The 19,022-nt window shown below is 36.4% G+C and overlaps 3 protein-coding genes across 4 annotated transcripts; 1 reads left to right on the top strand and 2 right to left on the bottom strand.

The window, feature by feature from the left end:
• Window positions 1–246: 246 nt before the first annotated feature.
• LOC137715712 (choline transporter protein 1) lies at window positions 247–6,938 on the top strand. 2 transcript variants are annotated; one of them, XR_015960532.1, is made up of 11 exons: window positions 294–684; window positions 1,460–1,818; window positions 2,053–2,198; window positions 2,530–2,713; window positions 3,271–3,344; window positions 3,431–3,544; window positions 4,403–4,759; window positions 5,182–5,442; window positions 6,023–6,250; window positions 6,466–6,731; window positions 6,809–6,938. XR_015960532.1 is itself a non-coding variant. In XM_068455053.2 (10 exons), exons 1-10 carry the CDS (start codon window positions 500–502, stop codon window positions 6,676–6,678), a joined length of 2,121 nt encoding a protein of 706 aa, XP_068311154.2. In that variant the 5' UTR covers window positions 247–499; the 3' UTR covers window positions 6,679–6,938. The 2 variants fall into 2 exon arrangements, 1 of the variants encoding a protein (XP_068311154.2); XM_068455053.2 differs by having other exon boundaries at window positions 247–684; window positions 6,466–6,938.
• A 1,620-nt stretch (window positions 6,939–8,558) lies between these two features.
• Window positions 8,559–12,589, bottom strand: LOC137715625 (cytochrome P450 CYP72A219-like). Its single transcript, XM_068454970.2, has 5 exons — window positions 12,187–12,589; window positions 11,640–11,857; window positions 10,898–11,142; window positions 9,862–10,249; window positions 8,559–9,288 (listed from the first exon to the last, which is right to left on the bottom strand). Exons 1-5 carry the CDS (start codon window positions 12,461–12,463, stop codon window positions 8,866–8,868), a joined length of 1,551 nt encoding a protein of 516 aa, XP_068311071.2. The 5' UTR covers window positions 12,464–12,589; the 3' UTR covers window positions 8,559–8,865.
• A 2,306-nt stretch (window positions 12,590–14,895) lies between these two features.
• LOC137715182 (cytochrome P450 CYP72A219-like) lies at window positions 14,896–18,679 on the bottom strand. Its single transcript, XM_088690728.1, has 5 exons — window positions 18,275–18,679; window positions 17,178–17,395; window positions 16,793–17,037; window positions 15,819–16,206; window positions 14,896–15,407 (listed from the first exon to the last, which is right to left on the bottom strand). Exons 1-5 carry the CDS (start codon window positions 18,546–18,548, stop codon window positions 14,982–14,984), a joined length of 1,551 nt encoding a protein of 516 aa, XP_088546854.1. The 5' UTR covers window positions 18,549–18,679; the 3' UTR covers window positions 14,896–14,981.
• Window positions 18,680–19,022: the final 343 nt, after the last annotated feature.

A 19,022-nucleotide genomic window follows, 5' to 3' on the forward strand; every position in this document is an offset into this window, starting at 1 on the left:
AAAAAAGATGTGTGAAAATTATTTTCCCAAATTATATTTTACTACAATAAAACCATATATAATAAAATAAAAACTTATTATTATCACACTACAAACTTATTTATTTACAGCATTCACCTCTGCATCGAAATTCTAAATTTCATTGCCTCTCATTTGATATGTCTAAATGGAAGAAAAGAAAAAGACAATAGTAATTTAGTAGCCAATGAGCCATAGTATAAGGGTGCAAGCCGAGCCACTTGACAAGAACATAGGTAACGAATGATCAACCCGGTTTAGTGATATCTTTGTCTGGAAGTCTGAAAGAGAGAGGACTTCTTTAAACAAGGATTCCACATCTAGAAAACCCTCAGGTCCTTTCACACACTCCTAGTCCAACCTACACTACCCCTCCTCCTGCTGTCTTTTCATCTTTCTCTCTCTCTCTCTCGTTGTTGAAGAAGATTGACAGAGAGATAAACAATCTCTGTGTCTGCGAGTGTGGTATTCACTGAGAGAAATGAGGGGTCCTATGGGGGCAGTGATAGGGAGGTACCCACCAAGTGATGGGAGTGCCCAAATGGGTTCAATCATTAGGCACAACAGGAAATGCAGGGACCTTGTCTTCCTCGTAATCTTCATAGCCTTCTGGGTTGCCATGATTGTTAACTCCAGCTTTGGATTCAACCAAGGAAACCCTTTAAGGTAAGAAACTTAGCCATGCCCCTTTCATTTTTTGGCAAAATTTTTCTTCTTTTTGTGATTTTTAAGGTAAGAATCATTGGCTCTCAAATTGGTTCCTTTTTAGCTCAGAAATACGGGATACTGCAAAATGGGTGTTTATTTTGTTGGGGTTTTCTCCATTTACACACTGTTACTTCTCTGTTGGAATAAATGAGACCAGAAATTGCTTTATTTATTTGGATTTGGTCCCCAATTGTCTTTTTTTTTTTTAAGCACCAAGGAGCTACCTTAAAACATATGACGCGGTTTGGTGGTTGTGAGTTTTTAGCAACATTGGTATTCTTCTCAATTGGGTGTATTTTTAGTAATAGTATCTTTGTTGGGTTTTCAATTTCCCTCAGTTTTCTCTTTTCAATTGAAGTTTTGCTGCTGGAGAAATTAAGGTAAGAAGCTGAAATGAAACAATGATTTTGTGTATATGTGATTCGTTAGTACAGAAACTAGATGCCATTCCTTTTTTCGAAAGTCGAAATGCTATTTTAGTTTTGGTACATTTTCTTCTGGCAGGTTTCCTTCTTTATGTTTAGATAACCATTACTGCATTTTACTTGGGTTGGTCTGCAGTCCTTTTGGATTTCGTTCAGTTTTGTGCACTAGTTTTGTGTACATTTCGCTACATTGTATCAATTCTGTATGCTTGCTCTATTTTGCTACCCTGCGGTTACATTTCTTCCACATAGTTGAATTATCTTTACTTTGTTTTGTCATTTTCATTAATAGTGTTGTGGTTGATCAGGCTCACTTATGGACTGGACTACAAAGGAAATGTTTGTGGTGACAAGCATGCAAAACCTGATCTTCGTGAACTGGAACTCAAATATTGGTTAAATCCTAACCAGGTTTACCTAAGTGGTTTAAAAGACAATCAATTCAAGTTGGCCAATGCTCGGAGTATATGCTTAATGGATTGCCCTACCCCATCTGAAGATTCATTAAGTTGGGTGTGTGATTATCCTGATGGAGATATCCGTCTCAAAATGGGTGATTGGATCGACAGGAATTATGATTATTATGAGTTTCTTACACCAGAAATGAGAAACACCTCTCTTCAACTTCAGGGTCCTTGCTACCCAGTCATATTTCCCAGTGTAAATGGTAAATGAACTCACTTTCGTTAGGGACCAGTAAACTGTATCATATATTATATTTATTAATTGTGTTCCTGCACAAATATTTTCTGTTGCATATGTCATGTTTGTTGTGTACATGTGTTTATCAGTGGGAGAAAACTTTTGACATATAGTGAAGAACTGTAGTCCCTTTATGCTTTCATTGCATGTATCTTTTGTTCTTTCAGTGTAACATTACTGCAAACTGTTTCTTTCACAGTTTATTGGACCTGCCAATTTATTGCTCGTCCGTCCAACGTATCTTTGAGGCATTGGCAGCAAATGGGTGGAGTGAATATCAATGAGGACATTATTATAGACAAATCTATTCACAAGGCCATCAATTCTCGGGCATCTGTCTTTAAGGTCGAGCAGCGTTTGTTTTCTACTTTTACTTTTTTATAATGAGGATAGTTCCTAAATTCTGTGAAAATGTATAAAGTTTTCTGCATTTGACTTTGTTTGCAATTTGCATAATAATTTAACAAAGAACATAATTAGTGGCTAAAACTAGTTTTTGATTCACCATGTTGCGTTTTCATTTACATAGTTAATTTAGTAAATTTGGCTATTAGTGCTATTGTTGATATTTATCTCGAAAGAGCTATCCTCATTGACAGTACCTAGGTGCATCCTTTTGTTAGTAGTGCATATACTGTTTTCATATTCGACAGCTCTAAAAGTTCATTGTTTACAGAGATACATGGCTGATATTGGAAAGGCATGGCCAGTGCTGATTGTTTGTGGAGGAATATTGCCACTTTTTCTATCTGTGATTTGGCTGCTTCTTATTCGTCATTTTGTTGCTGCAATGCCTTGGATTACAGTCGGCCTCCTTAATATTCTCATGATAGCAGTCACAATGTTCTATTACTTGAAAGGTTGAGAGCTATCTCTTACTGTGCGTTATCCTCTTGTTTGGTAAACCATGCTTTAGGTTTTAAAGTTGCAATGACCTTTAGTCCTGCCTTCCTCACCCCTTCTTCCAGTTGGATCTTATTCATCATTAGCTATCAATATTCCTGTTGTTAGTTTGTTACAAATTTTGACGGTTCTTATATATGAGAAAGGGAGAGTGGAAGAGGGGAAGAGGGAAAGGAAGAATTAGTATAGCTATGGTCATCAAGCAGATTTTGAAGTGAACATGGGAAAGAATGTCTAGGACTGTTTTGTCAATGTTAATAACTCTGTTCTCCAAATTTAGTATCTAAAAAGTCATTTCCGAGATTTCCCAAGATCTAATACAAATGCATCTTTTTGTTTCAGCATTCTTGTTGGATACTTTTGTTTCATTGTGAACACCGATACTTATTTTAGACTCAAGCATATTGTTTCACATATTCTAGTTTTCTATTTCTTTACTTGAGTTTTATGCTTGTAGAGTGGATAAAATGCAACAGAATGCAGTGCTGAATTTATTTTTCTTGTTTGGTTTTAGCTGGATGGATAGGAAATGATGGCATCTCCCCAATCATTGGTGAGCACGATCCATACATCCGCATAACTGGAAGGGTGTGTACCTTCTTTAACTGAGCACTCCTAAACTTGGAAGCTGTCTGTATGTATCTTCAACTAACTCAATGGTTTCAATATTTCAGGAGTTACATCATCTCCGTGTTGTTGCTATTATTATGACCTTTATTATGGTTGTTGCTGTTCTTACATCAATTGCCATAGTTCGCCGCATCCTTATGGCAACATCTGTTCTTAAGGCAAGTCATGTCCAATTTAATCATTTGAAATTGTAAGAACAATAAATGGTAAAAGTTGATGATACTTAAAGTTGTCGGGACCGTTTGATTTCAAATTGTTACGGTTTCTCTGCTTTGAGAACTAAATACTCTCCAAGAAGTTGTAGGTAATATATGCAAAGTAAAATGTTGATGTAGGTTTTAGGTATTAGCCTTTGATTTAGGCTAGGATATTGTTTCCCTCTGAATTTTTGGTTAAGAAAAAACGTACAGAATGAGAGAGAGTATACAATGAATAATGGACAAGCGACCTCTATGTATTTAGAGATTGTTTAGGCATAAGATTTTTCTTTTGGATTGTGCCACAAGTCCACATTTGGAGTTGCATGAAATATACTAAAACTGGAAGTACAAAGAAAGATTTTATGGATTGTTCCACTAATCCATATTTATCCTTTGATGTCTTACTGATTCAAGTTGTCAAGTAAAGAAAATTTACGATGGTCAGGAACTTGTATAGAGCAGGACTGAGTGTAGCTAATATGCATTAGAGGTTCTGTTGAGCCATGTTACCCACTATTACAAAAATAGACTTTTTTAATTTGTGGAAGAATGCTGATTAGTTTAAGACAGTGAAGTAATTATGTATTATTTATGCATCAGAGGTTCTGTTGAGCCATGTTCTAGGATTGATACAGCCGATCCCACTTAGTGGGACAAGGCTTTGTTGTTGTTTCCAGGAGCACATCCAACATGTGCACCTTCCACATCTGGGAATACCAGCACTCATAGCTTGATTTAACGTAATACCGAATAGTCCTCGTCATCAGAAGTTTTTACTTTTAACTTTAATGGCTCTATACGTTAAACTGTATGCAGGTTGCTGCAAAGGTCATAGGAGAAGCTCAGGCGCTCATTATATTTCCAGTCATTCCATATATCATCCTTGCAATTTTCTACATGTTCTGGTTTTCAGCTGCTTTCCATCTGTTAAGTTCCGGGCAGGTAGTCCAGAATGACTGCAATTTGAACTGCTGTGCTTATGATCTTGTATCAAAACGAGTCAACTGTGATCATTGTTGCGGCTATAGCATTCATTACACTCCTCATATTGGAGTTTCCATCCTTTTCCACCTATTTGGGGGATATTGGGCTACCCAGTTTTTTATAGCATGCTCTTCCACAGTTATTGCGGGTTCTGTTGCCTCTTATTATTGGGCTCGTGGTGAAACTTCAGTAAGTGACTAAGTTGTATGCATAGATGGTTACCTCAAAGTTTGCTTGTAGGCCTCTTTTATAAGTCTGGATTTCATCTTTGTTATTTGGATTGCAAGAATGAACAATATAGGTATATAAACATGATACTTGGAGTTGAATGCTAGGTTGATATTATAGCATCAAATAGTTTAGTAATATTCATACTTCTTAAAACATAAGGTTCCTTAGTAATATTCTGCATGTGTCTATACATTTGAATTTATCTTCGGGAACTGTCACCCCAAACATACGTAATAGCTACTGGAGTCTGAATATTGTGGACCTTGTCTTTAGTAACTCCAAATCGAGTTGCCTGAGATTTTCTTTATGAGGACCAGTTCAATTTTATTTCATTGTGAGTCGGTTTTTTCTTCAATTTCTCATCATTTTCTTCAATGCAGCCGGAAATTCCATTTCTTCCGGTCTTTGCCTCCATGAGAAGGCTTGCGCGCTATAACCTTGGGTCGGTTGCTCTCGGCTCCCTGATCGTGTCATTTGTGGAATCAATCCGCTTTATGCTTGAGTCAATTCGTCGCAGAATAAAAGTTGGTGGAACCACACCCAATAACTGCTTCGGAAAGGCGGTGTACCATACTTCTAGATTTTGCCTGATGTGTATTGAGTGGACAATCAGATCAGTCAATCGCAATGCCTACATTATGGTAATTTGACATAACTAGTATCCAGCACAATTGCTCATGTGTTTGTTCATATTCATTCATCCTTGTATGGAAAATGCATAAGAGGAGCTTATTTGTTGGCTTGACGAGATTGCGAATGTCTCAACCAGTAATTTTGAAAATAATATTTTTCAAGATTAAATAATGCATCTCCAATAGTATTCTCATGTCTTAAACATGTTTCCTGTATGCAATTTCAGGATTGTAGTGTGAGTTACATGCCTCTTTTGAAACTCGTGCGTTGTGTAACATGACTATGGGACCTGGCTACACGTAGTCAGAGTGGGTAAAAGTATGAAATAAAAACTATGAGAAGCTTGAAAGATTAAAGTGAGAAAAGGCACATGAAACTACGGAGTATGCTCACTTTTTTGTGACCCACAGGCCACAGTACTACATGAGTGCCAAACATGACAATATAGTCGTGTTCTTCCTCTTTTTATGTGCTTATTGCATTATTCATTCTGGGTCTCAGACCCGGTTGCTGAATTTTTTTATACCTTTTGTTCTATATAGTTTGTGCACCTGACTGATTTATTAAAAATGTGCTTGTACTTTGCAGATTGCGATAACAGGTAAAAGCTTCTGCAACGCTTCTGCAATCGCAACAGATTTGATCCTTAGTAACATTCTTCGGATAGGGAGGGTGAATGTAATTGGAGATGTTATCCTATTCCTTGGAAAATTATGTGTCAGCCTCTCAACAGCCCTCTTTGCTTTCCTGATGTTGGATACCCACAAATACAAATCTGCCCACAACAAGATCACTTCTCCACTGTTTCCTGTCTTGGTATGTTTATGATCTAAGATGGCGTGTTTTTGTGACGATTTTCCATTATCTGATGAAAAGAAATACAGCTAGGGCAGGAAAGTGGATGAACAAACCTCTTTCATCAATGAAGTTTTCCTTATGTTGCCCATAGTATATTTTCCATCGACGAACCAGAGCACAATGGTCGGGTAGAATATGTTCCGTCATTAATCTTCTCTTGTATGTTTGTGCAGGTTTGCTGGGGTCTTGGTTATGTGGTTGCCACTCTTTTCTTTGCAGTGGTGGAGATGTCAATCGATACCATCATTCTTTCATTCTGCCAGGATTCTGAAGAGCACCAAGGGACTGCCCAATATGCTCCGCCACTTCTGATCGAAACTCTAAACGACCAAAACGAGATGCAGAGACTCACCCAAGGACCCCAATCAAACAGCTTAGATGTATAATTTTACTTTCTCAATCTTTGCTTGATGATGAAATTTGAGAATCCTTTTGTAAGGTGCTATAATCCAGCCCCCCAGTATTTATCCTAGTCCTTGAATTTTTGAGTTCTAGCTGTATATATTCGAGTGTTAGGCGAAACCGAAAGGAAAAAAAAGGGTGCCTCTATAAAAGATTGGAAAATATTCGTGTATGCGAATGCCACACATTTGAAAGAAATGATTGAAATTAGAGTATGTGCAATGCTATGAAGTTCTCTAAGAAATCGCTCAGCATGCCAACTTTTGTATCTGGTAAATTACTAGCCTGCATTCTCACGGACATGAATGCTTTTGTTGCCGTGAGAACAAGTAGAGTATGTGCAGTGTCTTATCTTCAGACGACTGCTATAATTCATGTTGAGTGAAGTACACAGACTGACAGGTCGGACCCTAATAGGCGACCGTCGATTTGCTTATAGAGCAACAGATTGCAGACTCTGCTGATGACCGGGTTGGCTACCGCAGTAACCAGTCGACAGTCCAAATGCATATAAGGATGAGTTCATTCAAACACTATCGTTCATGATTAAGAGGTTTGAACCCAAGAGACGCATGCTTAATCGGAGGAAATTAAGGTCAAAAGCATGACATGTCAAAAGGAGAGGAATTATTTGTTCCAAAAGGAGAGGGAATACAAATTTGTTATAACCAAGATCGGGCACAATGACGAATTCTACGTCTATTTTAACAAGCCTACCCCTCCCTCCTCCAACTTGTTGGCAGAGCTACAATTCGACTTTTTATCTCTCTCGTCTACTTCAGGAACAATAAGCCTAACTCATCCACTGCTGTTACAGATGCCCTGATGTCTGCAATTGACGAGGAAAATAAGGAAGAAGATGGATTTCTTCACGCGACCTACTCTGATGTGTTACCAGTAAGAATTTCAGTGAATGGGGTACCTTTTACCTCCTAGACATTCAGTGCACATGCTCTCTTCTTATTTGAACCTTTATGCATTATCGTCGAGAAAGCTGCAGCGAGGAGTGACAGAAGCAGAAAACGAACAAGGTACTGCTTGTAAATAGAACATATGCATGTGTACTCAAGTCCCATTATTGACTTAGACACTTGGAATGTAGCAGGTAAAATAAATATGTTTGGAACTGTTTCGATCAGTATCCTATTTCGGCCTTACAACTTCCTCTTTTGGAACTGTTCACCAAAATTTGTTCTCTTAGTCAGTCATGTTTAGGTTACCTCTGCATGCTTCATTCAAATTTATTTCTCTGAGTTAAGTTTTTAAGAGGCTTCCATCTTTCAATTCTTCTAACTATTGGTGGGCTTTAGGCTAATGTGACAATTTTTTCTCACTTGGGGATTTCGGACAAGGTGGGAAGTTCTCGGTCATGTGGTTGCCGCTCTTTTCTTTGCAGCATTGGAGATGTCAATCGATACCATCATTCCTTCATTCTGCCAGGATTCCGAAGAACACCAAGTGACAGCACGGTATGCTCTGCCACTTCTGATCAAAACTCTATATATGACTAAAACGAGATGCAGAGAGTCACCCAAGGACCCCAATCAAATAGCTTAGATGTATAATTTTATTTCCTAAATCTTTGCTTGATGATGGAATTTGAGAGTCCTTTTAAGAGGTGCTATGCTCCAGCCTCCCAGTATCCTTGAATTTTTGTTCTACCTGTATGCGTTCCTAGTGTTAGGCGAATCCGAGAGGGCAAAAAGGGTGCCTCTGTAGAATATTTGTGGATCCTTTGCGATACATTTGAAAGAAATTATCGAAATTAGAGCGATGAAGAGGTCTGAACCAAGATATACATCCACATTTGAGTGATTACTTAACCAATTCAGAAAGTCACCTTTCCCTCCATACATTGGGAAGATTTTGGCTTGAAATAACCACTTGATAACATTCTCTTCTTCCTCCATTTAAAAACATTACAACCTGTACAACTCATTTCTACACATCTTCATTGTGTATGACAGTGTTGAATCACAGGGTAAGTTTGAACTTTGTTGAATCCACAAGGCATATTTACAGTTCCTCTTTGCATACCAATAGCGGAGTAAAAATTGTCGGCAAGATGACACATATCATTCGAACTTGAAGTAAATAATATTTCACACTTCTCCTAGCCACTAAACGTTATATATCCAACAATTCAGTGACAACTTCTAGCTCAGAAGTAATCAGCGTTTGTGTAAAATGATATGTGCACCAAACTGTGGGTGAAGCATTAATTTTGCAGAAGGAGCATGAGCATAGGATGGCGAAAGCTCAAATGTAAAGTGCTGTAAAATCAACGATATGGCAAGTTTTGCTTCCACCATAGCAAAGTTTTGTCCGATGCAAACCCGCGGACCACCTGAGAAGGGGAAGTACGTAAGTTTGTTCTTTGTTGTCTTCGCAACGCCTTCTGAAAACCTCTCCGGTTTAAACTCCTGTGCATCATCACCCCAAAGTTCTCTGTCATGGTGAATTAGTAGCATTGGTAAGGCAACTTCGACTCCAGCTGGTAATGAGAAGTTTCGGAATTCTGTTTTCTTGTTAGTGGTTCGAACAAGAAGAGGTGCTGGGTATAATCGCAGGACTTCATGCAAAATCATGGTCACCTGGGGAGCATGTAGTACATATACAACCAATTTAACTTCTGCATTTATGCCAAAAAAAGAGATGAAAACACGTCCAAAAGTGTAAAGAAGCATATACACTAAGCAAACTTCTAGGAGTTACGTCTCGCATTGCTGACTACTTCTCTAAGCAATTTTATAGGTGGATTCAACATACACAAATGGGTCCACGTCTATTACAGAGCTATGTAAACAACTATAGTTAATAAATGTACTACATATAGCATTAGTTAGGTCTAAAAAGGCTAATTAATATCTAGGGTTAAGCAAACAACAGTGATATATTCAAATTTTGAACTTTTATGGGCACTATTTTTGTTACCTATAGCATTGTTCAGTGGAAGCAATCTAGTTAAGGATGACATCTGATTAAATTAATTTGATCCTTAATTTCACTTCTTAAACATATGTCATTTTTAACTAAACTATTTTACACTCAACATTCAACTTTGTTACGAAGCAGGAACAATATCTCAAGTTTTGCTCGATGCATTGCAGATAAAAATGAACTCCTATAAGGCACGTGTTCTCAATTTATCGATAGCAAACACTTACAACTTTTAGATGAATTATCCCATCAAAGTCTGGCTTGTTGCTTCCAAAGACCTGCAAAACCTCTTCTCTTGCACGATCTTGCCAAATCTGGTTTTGACCTAGTAAAACCATTGTCCAAACTAGCAACAATGAGGTGGTCTCCTGCCCTGCAAAGTAAAACAACTTGCACTCCTCGATCACGTCATCCGTGCTCATTCCAACTCTTTTGTTATTCCCATGTTCCTTGATTTCCTTCAAGTTGGACTCCATGAGGATACCCAACAAGTCATCTTTTGTGGCTTCACCTGCCCTAATCCCCTCTTCTCTTTTGTTTATAATACCCATGAGTAGCCCTCCTATCTCTTTGTCAATTCCTTTCATCTTCTTGTTCATCTTGGTTGGTACAAACCTGCAAAAAAAAAAAAAAAAATTCATTATTAGTTCCAATGATGATATGAAGAAAACAAGGGGTCTGACTACAAAGCTATGTCTCATTCAGTGATACAAGTTTTATGCAAGATCTAACTATTTAAATATTTGTAGCTAATCCATATTCATAAGTTTTGAGATTGGATTGTATGGGATTGACGATGTAACGTTTGGAGTTGGTTGGAAAATGTGAAGCTTTCAAGTTTGGATAAGAAGAGCTAGTCGTGAAGAGTGTCAGGTAGAAGTGTACCGAGTGTCTTTTTTTATGTTCAGTATTAATTCACTACCGAAATTTTCTTCATTTAATCGGTGGATCACTACCGGATAACTCTACAGTGTTTCAGTTGTGATGTGTTGAATAGTTGCAACAAAAGCTATAATATGTAAAACAGAGTTCCTCATGGGATTTTATAGCTGAAATATTAATATTGGTGTCTACTTAGGAATGTCACACAAAAAAAGCTTTGTATAACAAGCTTTTAATACTACTACTTAAATGAGTATGATCTTTCATATGGTTAATGAACCAAATTTAATTGTGTAAAATTGATTTAGCTAGTTTCTAACCTATTTGGTCGAATGATCTTGCCATTTACCAGTTGAAGACTAAAAGAAATTATAATTTTACCTCCATCCCGGAATGTAAACATTTTGTATAACTTTTGATACAAGTTGTACTTGCTCTCTCAAAAGTTGAAATATTTTTCTTCCTTCTTTATAGCTACTTCCAAATGCTGATCGAGAAATCATATCGGCTGTCAAATTTTCAAGACAAGGCTGGACATCCAACTCACATGAACCTGCTTTCAACACCAAGCTCTCCCATTCCTTAATCATCTCATTAGAACTTAGGTAAAATGCTGGTAGCATGCCCTATAGAAAACAACCAAAAAATAAGAAGAAAAACCAAAAATTGTCAACATTAATTAGTTATATAGCCAACGCACGTAATACACATCTAAAAAACTAATCACTTATTTTTGTTTCCTTTTTATGTCCCTTTTTTCTTTTTGTATATTTCACTTTCTTCTTATATTATAAGAGGTAAGGTTTACGTCTCCCCTAATTATGTTTAACTTCTTTTTTTCTGGCTCAATAAAATTTTCATCATACCGTTGAGGTTTTCCTAATAAAAACATATTTCCTTAGTAAATATATTTTGCATATGCGTATTTTGGACATGGATATGGTTTATTCTTAAACACAACTAAACATTTGCGAATCCATGCTGCAATTTAAATCATATTTACTAATTGCGTAGCTAATGACCTCTTTATAATCTGATAAATATATATTACGTACGCACATAAATACTAAACTAATTAGATAGCGTAAAATTTCCACAAACTTTGTATGAATATTGTAAATACCTTTAACTTGTCTAAATGGAATGCTGGATTGATAATTCTTCGGTGTCTTCTCCATTTCTCACCTTGATAGTGTGCAGTACCTGTTACTAGCAACTTGACATACGGATTTGATTTCAACTTTGGAAAATCCTCAATTTTTGTTAGGATGTCTTTCAAATCTTCTGGATTAGCAATGTTCACCCTTGGTACTGGTCCCGCCCAAATAAAAGAATTCTTACCTGCATTTTTTTAAGGTTTTTTTAAAACTAAAACTTCAAATTAAAATCAAATTATTTCCACTTCTCAAACTAGGCACTACTCATGGAGGTTAGTTTATTAGTGATCTCTTGTTGGCATGTTGTAAATCACCGGTTTGACAAATTGCAACTATACGAGGGTCGATGAGTTTTTACCACGAGACCTTCATTACCAAACTGTGTACCACTACATCACTGACACTGTCTTACCCCTTATATTGGTAAATTGTGAATCTGGACGACAAATTTTCAGATAACACTCATTCCCAAACTATATACGAAGAATAAAAATAAAAATATAGTAAACGTACCGTAAGTGTTCACCGAGTGGTACTCAAAAGGGAGGACTCGTGGGGCTATATCATGAGAGAGGTTCATCGGTTTAGAATATGCTTGTTTTAGCATCATGGTTCTTTCTGTCAAGTCTCCTACCAAAAACCTGTATGAGTTTCCGGCAAGGCCTTGCTGCCTCAGATATCTTTCTAGCTTCTTTGGCCTCAGCCATAACCAGTTGACCACCCTCCATGCCCATGCAGTTACAATTATGCCCACCAAAACAACACCAATGTTAGACACTGATACTTCCATTAATTCGTGTATTTACGGAGAGAAAAAGATGCGAGGATGGGTTTCTCGACAGAAAGAAGGATATCTGCTTTTCATAACTTGAGATAATATCAGTTAATTACACTCTCTATAACTTTTAATAGTATATGTGTGGAGTCCTCAATTTTGCTTGTCCTTATCAATCAAACCAACTGCTGCCAGATATCTGTATTTGTGTGGGTGCAGGTAATGAGGACTTCAATTAAATTATGGATTTGTATCTTAACTGGATCATTTTTGTAAGAATTCTAGACATCTTCATATTTTATTCGTTCATTGTACATCGTACGGTTATAAATTACTTTAAAATTTTTTTAATTAAAATTAAGTACAAACAGCACATAACGAAACGCATAATGTACTATGAATAAATAGGATGTTAAGATTCCTATAATTTTCACAAAAAAGATCCGGAAAGAATCTTCATCCTTAAATCATGACATTATCTAAATCACATTCAACACACAAATTAAACTACATGTATTTTAGGTAGAGAAATGTTAAAAAGATTTTCTCGTAATGAACATTCATATATTCTCTACTGCCATCTTACTTTATTTTATTTTTTTTGTTAATATTATAAAATACTATGTTAAAATATAATGCGGCAGAAAATTTAGAAAAAGTTCTACTTTTTAAAAAAGTCTTTCTCTTAGGGGTAAAGTTAGGACTTAGGGACTTAAAGCTAGAGTAGGTGATGGTTTTTTATGAAGGCATGGCCACATGGCAGACACAACTCAGATTACGACGCTGACGCCGTGCAAGTTCTAGATGCATCATGATTCACGCATTAGCAAACTGTCGAGAACCACGGTAGATGTATTATGACTCGTTGGCCTCGTTATTATTTTGTAATCAAATGAAAAAATGTTAAATCGATAAGGAGTTGAAATAAGACCTTATGAAATCAAATAAAGGGGCGTCAAAATTAAATTTTTGACGAAGTTGTTTATTAAGACCTAATGAAATTGGAATATAATTAGTATAGATTCCACGTAAATGGTTTAGTAATGCATTTGGGAATGTGAATTAATATAATTACTAAACTGCCCTTATTTGATTAAATGATTATATATGCTAATTTTTTTGGTTAAATTTATATACTACTTAATAGAAAGCTTGTTAAATACATCTATTAACCAAATATAAAACACACTGAAATTTAATTATTGTATTTTCTGTTAATTATTGTTATTATCAAGGTTCTAAAAAACACTAGGTGTTAGTTGGGCGGAGGGCTGGCGCCTAGCGCCTAGGCGGATAGGTGGGGTCTAGGTGGGCGAGGCAGATTTAGGTAAATTTTTTGTATATCTTATAAATAAATGCATATTGTCACTTACAAAAAATTATATTTGTATCAAATCTATAGATAAGATAATAAAAGAATGATAAAATGCAAAAAGAGTATCCAACAAGTCCAAAATTTAAAACACATTAAGCATATATGCCATATAACAATAGTGAGGAGTATTATAGGATGACACATGTACAACAAGTTCACAATTCAAGCCACACATAAATTAATCAAATTTATGACATAATATATATAAATAAACATTGATACTATGTTATTTTAAAAAATAAAGAATATATATATATGTATATATGTTAAATATGAGGATACATGTAAAGTTCAAAAATTGTATCATTTTGTAAGCCCATATTCTTGGGCCTCTCAATAAAATAAAACGTTGGCCCTGCATTCATTTTTTAATTAATCCTTCACCGACTGTTTAAAGGTGCTAGCTAAAGCAAAAAGTTACAAATTGATTAAAACCCTAACTCGCAGCTCTCTGCAATTACACTCATCTTCTACAACTTGCCGCCGCACCCATCTCTGCAAACCTTCTACAACCCGTCGCCATCACCCATCCCTGCAATTGCACAAATCTCATCTACCTCTCCCTCTCTCCCTCTCTCCCTCTCTCCATCTCTCTCTCTCTCTCTCTCTCTCTCTCTCTCTCTCTCTCACCATATTCAACTTCTTTTCTAGCAAATAGAGAGGCAGACGGCGAGACTCAGGGAGACAAGAAGGTTATGAGTCTCGCGATAGTAGTTTCTTTTCCAGGCCGCCCAGCGCCTACCAAACATGCCTAGGCGACTGCCTTACACCGCTTAATGTCCTTGCCGATTTAGTGAATGATTTTGAGTTAATCACGGCAGAGCACCGCCGCCTAGCGCCTAGGCGCCTCCTAGACCACGTTTGAGAACACTAGTTATTGTTATTGTTTAATTTTATATTAAAATGGGCAACAATTGGTCGTGTCGGGTTCATGCAAAGGGCAATCTTGAAATTTTAGAAATAAGTGAGGGTGTGATAGGAAGGAAAAATTCATTCCAATTTCCCCAACAACTCGAAATTCAATTCCCACCTAAATGTAGGGAATTCAATTTCTCCACATTTTGGAGTTGGATTTCAAAATTCACGTAGGTCTCACCAACTTTTTTATTTCTCAATATTTGATAAACAATTTAGAGAAAACTTCTGACACAGAAGTAATCAACGTTTGTGTAAAATGATATGAGCACCAAACTGTGGCCGAATGGTTAGATGTGAAGAAGGAGCATGAGCATAGGAGGGAGAAAGCTCAAATGTAAACTGTTGTAGAATCAACGCTAAGGCCACTTTTGCTTCCACCATTGCAAAATTTTGCCCGATACAAATCCGCGGACCGCCTCCAAAGGGGAAGTACGTAAATTTGTTCTTTGTTGCCTTCAAAACGCCTTCCGAAAACCTCTCCGGCTTAAACTCATGTGCATCATCACCCCACAATTGTTTGTCATGGTGAACTAGGAGTGTGGGTAAGGCAACTTCCACTCCAGCTGGTAAAGAATAGTTTGCAAGTTGTGTTTTCTTGCTAGTGATTCGAGTCATCAGGGAAAGTGCTGGGTATAATCGAAGAACTTCATGCAGAATCATGGTCACCTGGGAAAGCATGCATTAGATATACAACCAAGTTAAGTTTTAATTTATAGCATAGGGTAAACAATAGATTACACCAGTGTACGGGATAATTTTGTGCATTGGACGGTTGGATTTGCATGGCTGGGTTTTGTCAATCCAATTTTAGCCATTTAAACACCGGTGCATTTCTGTACACTGTGTTACCGTAGAAAAACCCAAACAATAGATTGATATATAGAAATCCGAACTTGTATGGGGACTATTTTTTGTTATGTAGATTGTGAGTCAAAGACAATTCAGCTAAAAGAAGATGTGTGATCATCAGTTCATTTCTTAAACCCACGTCATCTTTTAACTCAACTGTTTTGCACTCGTCACAATCACTTAGTAAAAGCAATCTCTCAAATGTTTTTCTCAATGGAAAACACTTACAACTTTTAGGTGTATTAGCCCATCAAAATCTGGCTTGTTGCTTCCAAAGACCTCTATAACCTCTTCTCTTGCATGATCTTGCCAGTCCTGATATTGACCTAGCAAAACCATTGTCCAAACTAGCAACCCTGAAGTGGTCTCCTGCCCTGCAAAGTAAAACAGCTTGCACTCCTCGATCACATCATGCATACTCATTACAACTTTTTTGTTGTTGCCATGTTCCCTGATTTCCTTCACGTTGGATTCCATAAGCACACCCAACAAGTCATCTTTTGTGGCTTTACCTGCCTTAATCGCCTCTTCTCTTTTGTTTATAATACCCATAAGTAACGCTCTTATCTCTCTGTCAATTCCTTTCATCTTCTTGTTCGTCTTGGTTGGTAGAAACCTGCATGCACAAAACCTTAATTATTCAAATCGTTCTGTGAAGATATATTAAGAAGACAATTTGTGAGCTTGTTTTCATGCATTAATGTGTTTTTTTTGTCCTTGCATGTTTGTAATATGAAGATTACGTGCTTTTATGAACCTTCCATTTTCTTCAAAATCAAGTTGAGGTTCCCGTCTATTAGCACTATGATTTAGTGGTATTATTATGTACTTTCAAGTAGGAAGTCTTATATATGTTCACATAAATGACGAGTTTGATACCCATCCCCAACCCCACTGTTGTTGTATTGAAAGATGAGCTTCCTTTAAACACGAAAAGTTATAATTTTAGCATGCATTGATAGAATGGTTTTGGTTGCCTTGAAGCACTTGGTTTTCTTCTTCAGGTTTTCCTTCAAAACTTTGTAAAATTGTCACAAAAATGTTATTCGTAATATGCATTCGTTTGTTGAATGAGTGCGATCTTTACTGTGGTTAATGAACATAATTTAATTATAAATAACTGGACTAACTAGTTGCTAGCCTATTATTTGGCAGGATGATATATATTTACAACTTGAAGAGTGAAAGAGAATATAATCTACCTCCATCCTGGAATGTAAACACTCTGCACAACTTTTGTTACAAGTTGTAATTGCTCTTTCAAAAGTTGAAATATTTTTCTTCCTTCCTTATAGCTACTTCCGAATGCTGTTCGAGAAATCACATCGGCTGTCAAATTTTGAAAATAAGGCCAAACATCCAACTCACATGAACTCTGTTTCAACACCAAGCTCTCCCATTCCATAATCATCTCACTACAACTTTCGTAAAATGCCGGTAACATACGCTATAGAAAACAAGGAAAAATAAGAAAGAAAACAGAAATTATATCAACATTAATTATATAGGCAACATAATACGCAATGCTAATTAAATTAGGTTTTACAAGAAATTTTGAATGAATATTGGCAAGAGTGTGCATAATACCTTCAGCTTCTCTAAATGGAATACCGGGTTGATAATTCTTCGGTGTTTTGCCCATTTCTCACCTTCATAGAATGCAATACCTGTTGCTAGTAACTTGACAAGTGGGTTTGGTTCTGGCTGCGGAAACTCCTCCATTTTTGTTAAGATGTATTTCAAATCTTCTGGATTAGTGATGATCACCCTTGGGATGGTGCCCATCCAAACAAAAGAATTCTTACCTACATTTTTGGTTTTCAAAGAAAATAAAGGTTCAACATAGTTATAGTCAAATTATTTTTACGTATCATACCATAACCAGACATATGTGTGTAAGTGCACAGCTTGTTTAGTAACAGTGCACTTACTACTATAGAGGTTTGATTAGTTTGATTTAGCAGCGCCGGTTTTTATTTTGTTGGAATAGATTGTTAATTCAAATTTTACTAGCCTCTTACGCGTGTATTGGCCTTTTTATATTTTTTTAATAATAATTAATTTACATATTTTTAAAAAATTATTTAAAAAAAAAAAGAAATGAATTAAAGACATGAAACGACCCACTAACGTGGGAGGTTTTGTTTTTGTTTTTTTTTTCTTTCTATAATTTTAAATATTAAATGCATTCAAAATAAAAATATGTTTAAATACTTTAGCTTATTTTGGTTCAATTGTAAGATGAACTATCATTGTAAATTTCATATCAAATTTTTAACCACATATATATATTTTTATAAATTTCATCTATTCATCGGCTCATGAGTTTTAACTTGAGACTTTCTCAACGACTCTGAAGACTTGAGTGTCACTCTTATTTATGAGTCGTTGACAGTATCTTATCACATTTATGTTGTTAGAGAATCTGAATTGCAAATCTAGATAACATTTGTAATTTGGTAGAACACATAAGAAAGTAAGAATTACTGACATATTTACTGACTTGAAATGAGAGGAAAAAAAAAGAAAAAGAAAATGAGAACTAGTATTGTTAAAGATTTCAAAGTGATAACGCTTTTTTGGATTCTAAGTGTTAATTGATGCAAGAAAGTGAAATATCAGAATGATTCAATTCTTATTTCTTATATCCAAGTAAACGTGAAAAAATAATATACTTAACATACCGTAAGTGTTTACTAATCGGTGATGGAAAGGGATGACTCTTGGGGCTATGTCATGGGAGAGGCTCATGGGTTTAGAATAAGCTTGTTCTGTCGTCATGGAGATTTCTTTCATGTCTCCGGACATAAACCTGTATAAGTTTCCGGCAAGGCCTTGCTGCCTCAGATATCGTTCTAGCTTCTTTGGCCTCAGCCACAACCAGTTCACCACCCTCCATGCCCATGTAATTACTATTATGCCAACCAAAACGACAGCAGCAGCCACTGATACTTCCATTAATTTGTGTTAGAGACAGAGACAGAGAGGAAGGAGGGCTTTCAGGTTGCAACTGAGAGGGAAAATTAATGGGTGTGTATTTATGGACATGGATTCTCTCCGGATTCATGCATCCTAATTTTAGGGATCCATCAATCCGGACGATTAAAATTTGATTTAACGGCTAAAGTTATTATAACTTTTAAAATGAGTCATTGGATCAAATTTCAATGATCTGGATTGGTGGATCCCTAGGATTAGGATGCATGGATCCGGAGATGATCCATGTCCTGTATATATATATATACACAAAAAAGAAAAATTGGCCTGTGATCTTTTGACAAATCAAACATGTTGCCGGCCGCCGGATGTTTGTGTTTGTGTTCCAATTGAAGACTTAAAGCATGACTAAAGAAAATTGTGACGACACAAGACATAAGTGGTGACGTTTTTATGAAAGCATTTGAGAAAATCAAGTGATCACGACGTTGATGT

The sequence above is a fragment of the Pyrus communis genome, chromosome 3, assembly GCF_041283825.1.
Source record: "Pyrus communis isolate YQ-2024b chromosome 3, ASM4128382v1, whole genome shotgun sequence".
Taxonomy (NCBI): domain Eukaryota; kingdom Viridiplantae; phylum Streptophyta; class Magnoliopsida; order Rosales; family Rosaceae; genus Pyrus; species Pyrus communis.

Excerpts from the sequence above, each read along its gene's own strand:
- LOC137715712 (XM_068455053.2), top strand. The coding sequence starts at position 500 with ATGAGGGGTCCTATGGGGGCAGTGATAGGGAGGTACCCACCAAGTGAT. Across the intron at positions 1,819-2,052 it reads CATATTTCCCAGTGTAAATG|TTTATTGGACCTGCCAATTT; the intron begins GTAAATGAACTC and ends TTTCTTTCACAG. Across the intron at positions 2,199-2,529 it reads CTCGGGCATCTGTCTTTAAG|AGATACATGGCTGATATTGG; the intron begins GTCGAGCAGCGT and ends CATTGTTTACAG.
- LOC137715182 (XM_088690728.1), bottom strand. The coding sequence starts at position 18,548 with ATGGAAGTATCAGTGGCTGCTGCTGTCGTTTTGGTTGGCATAATAGTA. Across the intron at positions 16,207-16,792 it reads GTTTACATTCCAGGATGGAG|GTTTCTACCAACCAAGACGA; the intron begins GTAGATTATATT and ends TTGTGCATGCAG. Across the intron at positions 15,408-15,818 it reads GGCTAATACACCTAAAAGTT|GTGACCATGATTCTGCATGA; the intron begins GTAAGTGTTTTC and ends ATGCTTTCCCAG.
- LOC137715625 (XM_068454970.2), bottom strand. The coding sequence starts at position 12,463 with ATGGAAGTATCAGTGTCTAACATTGGTGTTGTTTTGGTGGGCATAATT. Across the intron at positions 10,250-10,897 it reads GTTTACATTCCGGGATGGAG|GTTTGTACCAACCAAGATGA; the intron begins GTAAAATTATAA and ends TTTTTTTTGCAG. Across the intron at positions 9,289-9,861 it reads GGATAATTCATCTAAAAGTT|GTGACCATGATTTTGCATGA; the intron begins GTAAGTGTTTGC and ends CATGCTCCCCAG.